A 5,875-nucleotide genomic window follows, 5' to 3' on the forward strand; every position below is an offset into this window, starting at 1 on the left:
TATCATCGTATTTCTTATGACTTTGAACAGATTTATAATGATGGTCAAGTAGCAAGTATCTTACATCTGGTCTTGGTATGTTTTAATGCATTAGCTTTGGAATTAATCACTTTGATTAAAAAAAATCCAGCAAATTGGAAGATTTCGGAAATGTCTTGTCATCAGTTTTTGAATTGAAATCTAAATTATTCTCAGTCCAAGCTTCCCTTTCAAGGACCTGCCATTATGTTCAACCCTCTTTTGGAAATTGGCATTTCTCGTTTAGATTATTTCATTGACTGAATGTTCTGACTTTTCATAATTTTAATGTTGGCTTTTTTCCAAGTTTCATAAAGTAGAGATATACCTCTGTGATTTGATAGGATATCTTTTTTAAAACTGTTTGAATATGAGGTTGTTAAAGGAGACAAGTTGTTTGATTGGCATGTTCAGTAAGTTGATGACAATGATACATAGCTGGCAGGTTGTAATAGTCTGTTCAAGTTCAGTAACTGAGAGAAAATGGAAATTGAAGATCTGATTAAATTTAATTCATTCACAATTTTGACCTGTGTAGCCTGTAAATAGAAGCAATAGTAGTATACCAGTGTTGAAAAAACAAATCTGGGTTACAAACTAAAACTGAGGAAAATACAGGATTAACCGAAACACTGAAGTGCAACAATAACCAACACACTTAGAAACCAACTATTTGTTAACAACTGCCATATTCTTGACTTCGTACAGGATATTTAAAAAAAAAGGTGGGTTGTACTGGTTTCATGGCTAGCTAAACCTCCTGCTTAATGACTGTAAACAAAATATCACAAACACTACTAGCTCGAGAATATTCATAACAGAAACACTAACAAATACAACAGTCAATAGAACAATAACAAACATATTCCATCAATGAAAAACACCACAGCATAACAGAAACTGAAACATTTGTGTAACTAACCTGCAAGTCCAAACTTAACATTAGCTCGTATAAACACGGACACATTGATTGAACAACCAATTCAAGATGTGTCTGTAAAATTTACGGAGTCATTTTTAAGCTATCCTCCTCGTAACAATTTGAGTAGATTCTGCATAAGGAGCGAGCTACCTTATATGAAGTCGGTAAAGTGTGAACATGCACGAGCATATTATCAATTGAGATATGTGAGGACTATATAACAGAGCAGAGGATATGTTACTGATGAGAAATTGATAATTGGGAAGTTGAAATCACCCTGCTTGTCATAGATTTTAGTGTGAAGGCGTCCATATTGAGAAAATTTCTATGTATGAAGCAGTCCTTTCATCAATATCCTTAATTTCAAGTTCACTAGCATTTATTATATGCAATTACTGACTGAAATATGGGATATTAGTGTTGAAACATCAATATCACGGAAAGTAAAAAAATGGCATTTATCTAAAATGAAAACTTGTTTGCACAGTATATTATACTTTAACTTAGATTTTCATAAGTACTGCAATAAATCTGGGACTTGCAGCAAATTTAACTTTTATTCTTTTAACATAACAGATTTTATGATAAATGGCTTACAAACCTGGTGAATTGTTGGTCCATATTTGGTCTTCTACACGAGTTTTGGCAAGATTGTAACAGAATTGACAGTTAAAAAAGTTGGTGGCTATTTTGTCGGCTCTAATAGAAATTGGTGATGCATAACATCTAGACTTATAAATGACTGAGGGGAAGATTCATATATAGGTAGTGTGAAATGGAGAATGATGAATTTAATTGCCCAATTATTTTCTACAAATGTCATACTGCATGTTATCAAAGTACAATCTACATTATGACGAGGCTAACTGGACCTTGAAAGTTGATTGGGCTTTTCTTTTGTTATTCTAATGGCTTATGTAAAATTTCAAATAGTATTGTCCTCCACTGCACAGAACCTATCATTTGTATTTTTATGAATCATCTTCGCTAGCCAAGGGTTACAATCCACTCCACCCTTGGATAGGATAAAAAGTAAGAGGATATATAGGATAAACAATGAGTGGATATATACATAAAAAGTCAGTTTGAAATATAGGTTAAAAAGTGAGAGGAGGATATATAGGATAAAAAGTGAGGAGCAGATATAGTATAACAATTGAGAGGATGATATATAGGATAAAAATTAGGGGAGTAAAAAGCAAAAGGACGATTTATAGGAAAAAAGGTGAAAGAAGGATATATAGATAAAAAGTAAGAATAAGATATATATATATATATATATAGGATAAAATATGAGAGAAGGATATATAGGATAAAAAGGAAGAATAGCTTATATAGGATAAAAAATTTGTAAGGGTTCCGTGGAACCCAGTGTCTCGCCTACTTTTGCTGTAAATTGCAGGCTGGAAAAAAATCATTAGAAATATTCCGCTTGATACGATCTTTTGATTGTAAGAAGCTTCTGTCCAAGTTTGGTAAATAGTTTATGAATCTAATAAATGTTTTAAAAACTTTTAACTGCAGACTGGATGTAATGTTAACTGGAAGAAAAACTAAGTCCATTTATAAGTAAAATACAGATTCACAGGTACAAAATATTAACAAAATTTCCCTGTAGATACTAGCTTTTGATCATAATCAAGCTTCTGTCGAAGTTTGGGACACATTAAAAATAGTATAAGAAAGTTATCAAAATTTTATAAAATTTAACCACAGAGTGAATGTGTTTCCTGGCAGAAAATCCAAGTCCATTTAAAGTAAAATAAGAAAAAAAATGGATTTATCGTTTTACAAAATTTACTTCTGGATACTATCTTATGATCATAAACAAGCTTCTGTCCAAGTTTGGTAGGAATCCAGTATGGGTTAAGACAGTTATTAAAATTTCAAAAACTTTAACCACAGAGTGAATATTTGTGGACGACGACGGAATGTAGGATCGCTAAAGTCGAAGGCTCGACAAAAATGAGAGGAGGTTATATATTAGATAAAAAAAATGAGAGGAAGGTATAGGATTGAAAGAAAGAGAATGATATAAAGGACAAAATCATGTAAGGGGAGAATATACAGGATAACAAAAAGTAAGAGAAGGATAAAAAGTGAGAGGAGGATATATAGGATAAAAAGTGAGAAGGATATATAAGGATAAAAAGTAAGAGTAGGATATAGAGGATAAAAAGTGAGAGTAGGATATAAACGATAAAAAGTAAGAGTAGGATATAGAGGATAAAAAGTGAGAAGAGGATATATAGGATAAAAAGTAAGAGTAGGATATAGAGGATAAAAAGTGAGAAGAGGATATATAGGATAAAAAGTAAGGAGAGGATATATATAGGATAAAAAGTAAGGGGAGGATATATATAGGATAAAAAGTAGAAGGATATAGAGAATAAAAAGTGAGAGTAGGATATAGAGGATAAAAAGTGAGAGGAGTATATATAGGATTTATATTGAGAAGCGGATTTATAATAAAAAGTTTGATCCTGCTGGGTATAGAAAAAAAAGACAAAATACGAAATTATCTTTATGTAATTCCGTTTATATATTGTCAAAACGTAAAACAGCCAGTGGTTTTACTAGAAATTGGTTTTAGCAAAAAATCGATAAGAGTCCATAAGAGGAAATGGCTACGGAAACGACAATCAACTCAAACGGACATTGAACGCATCTACCTTATTTGTATGTAAATGTGATAGAAGGCAAACTATAGTCAAGTATTTCTAATTCTTATATCATGGATGTTATATTCATTCATGCTCGTTAAACACATAACAATTAATTAATCAATAAATTTACCACAAACATTAAAAAGAGAAGATTGTAAATACTGTCAAAGAACTCATCTTCCTATTTGTAAAAATCTATTTAATAGGATTGACAGTGGGATTTTTTTAAACCGAATGGGTTTAGCTCGTTAAAGTTTTTATAGTAAATATAGTTTAAATTTTCAATCAAGCGGATCAAATACAAAGAAAAACTCACTGTGTACATATTTTGGTAACTTAAGATAAGTGTTATTTAATGTCATACATTTACATTAGTGTAGTAGTGTTATATTAATACACGAGATTGAACCGGGATTGCAAAAATATTATAAACATGGAGCTGCTTGCATTACTTTGTAGCGCCGTTATCTTCGTTCTGGAAATTGTTGTAGCTTCAGGCTCGAACAATATATACAAGGATGTATTTCAAAATTATGCAAAGGAATTAGTTCCAACGTGGAATGTACCAACGCCTCTTAAACTTAGCTTCAGTGCTGCACCATCAACCATTGTGTCGTTTACGGAACTGGAAGAGAAACTAACACTGACAATGAGTGTAACAGTAAATTGGACTGACCATAGGCTAGGTTGGAATCCAGCCTTATATAACAATACATATACACTAACAATTCCACCACATGATATATGGCTCCCATATCTGTACCTTGCTAATAGTGTGAACGATGTCAAACCAATCGGAGAGGATGCAAACTTCTATGTGATACTGGTAGCAGATGGGTCGGTTTACTGGACCCCTGGTGGTGTTTTTGAGGCACAGTGTACACCTGACGTATCTAAATTTCCGTTTGATACACAAGTTTGTTTATTTCTTTTCACTATGTGGGGTATCATTCCTGGAGATGTGGAATTTAATGTTTATTCTAAAGTTCCAAATCTAAGTTATTTTGCTGCGAATTCTGACTGGACTGTTATCGATACATTTCAGAATGCTTCTCTAATTGGATCAGACTCCTCTGCATTTGTTGTGGGGATTTCTATCAAACGTAAACCGGTTTATTATGTGGTAACCGTCATACTACCTACATTATTGTTTTGTCTGATGAACCCACTTATATTCTGTCTCCCTGTAGAATCAGGTGAGCGAATTTCTTTGGGTATGACAATTTTACTAGCTTACGCTATATTTCTCACGATAGTATCGGCTTCTATCCCAGCAAAGTCTGACCCGTTGTGCACTATTCTTTTAGCTCTGGTTTGTATCATGATGGTTAGTGGTGTTATAGTAGTTTTGACTATAATTAGTGCATACTATTACTATATGGAAGATGTCAGCCATGCTAATCCATGTTTAAGAAGTTTGACATTACGATTTAAACGAAAACAGAAAGACAAAATGAATTTGGAGGAAGACAAAGACACAAATTCTAATTCTCTTTCTGGTAGTAATTTAACTGGAAAAGACTTGTCTAAAACACTGGACATTATATTTTGCGTTATTTCTTTTGTAATATTTATTGGAATATTATCTGCGTATTTTCTATATACCTTGATATCATAGCAAAGTATTTTAATCATTATATTCTGGAGAAAGATTTTCTTTTTTTCTGTATAAATAATGTCTTTAAATTTGTAAGCATCCTTGTAAATTTATCGCTGATAGGAGTAAAATGTTTGGTGGAAACATTATGAAGCCTGAAAAATAATAAATTGTACAAAACAAATTTGAAATTGTCAATATTATACTTAATTGTTTTATTTTAAAGTTTCGTAGAGGTATATGAAAATATATAAACAAACATACGAAGAGGGTAAAAAAAAGCAATGGGTTGCGTTCTAATATAATTACGTAAATCTCGTTGAAATATCTGACATATACTATTGCTTTTTATTTCTTTTCTGTTTTGTTTGTCTGTATTTTGATCATTGGTTGCAGCTTGTACTAGTTCACTTGTACATATTTATATATATATATATATGTTATATGCATGTTATATATCTAGGGATTTTGTAAATGACTGAATTTTCAGGTGATTTATACAATGCATAACATTGACAGACATCATATAAGTTGGTCAAAAATACTAAGTCCTTTTTCTACCCCATGTTCAGAAATTTAACCATTCGCTGAAGCTCCACGACAAGTAGTTCGAGATTTGACGAAATAGGAACATGCATACTCAGTTTTCTTTTTTTTTTTAATTTGTTCGTT

At 31.9% G+C, this 5,875-nt stretch overlaps 1 protein-coding gene across 1 annotated transcript; it reads left to right on the top strand.

Moving 5' to 3' along the window:
* Nucleotides 1-4,039: 4,039 nt before the first annotated feature.
* On the top strand, nt 4,040-5,224 carry LOC139510835 (acetylcholine receptor subunit beta-like 1). Its single transcript, XM_071297372.1, has one exon. The coding sequence runs from the start codon at nt 4,040-4,042 to the stop codon at nt 5,222-5,224; it is 1,185 nt and encodes a 394-aa protein (XP_071153473.1).
* Nucleotides 5,225-5,875: the final 651 nt, after the last annotated feature.

Source organism: Mytilus edulis, chromosome 2 (genome assembly GCF_963676685.1).
Source record: "Mytilus edulis chromosome 2, xbMytEdul2.2, whole genome shotgun sequence".
NCBI lineage: Eukaryota > Metazoa > Mollusca > Bivalvia > Mytilida > Mytilidae > Mytilus > Mytilus edulis.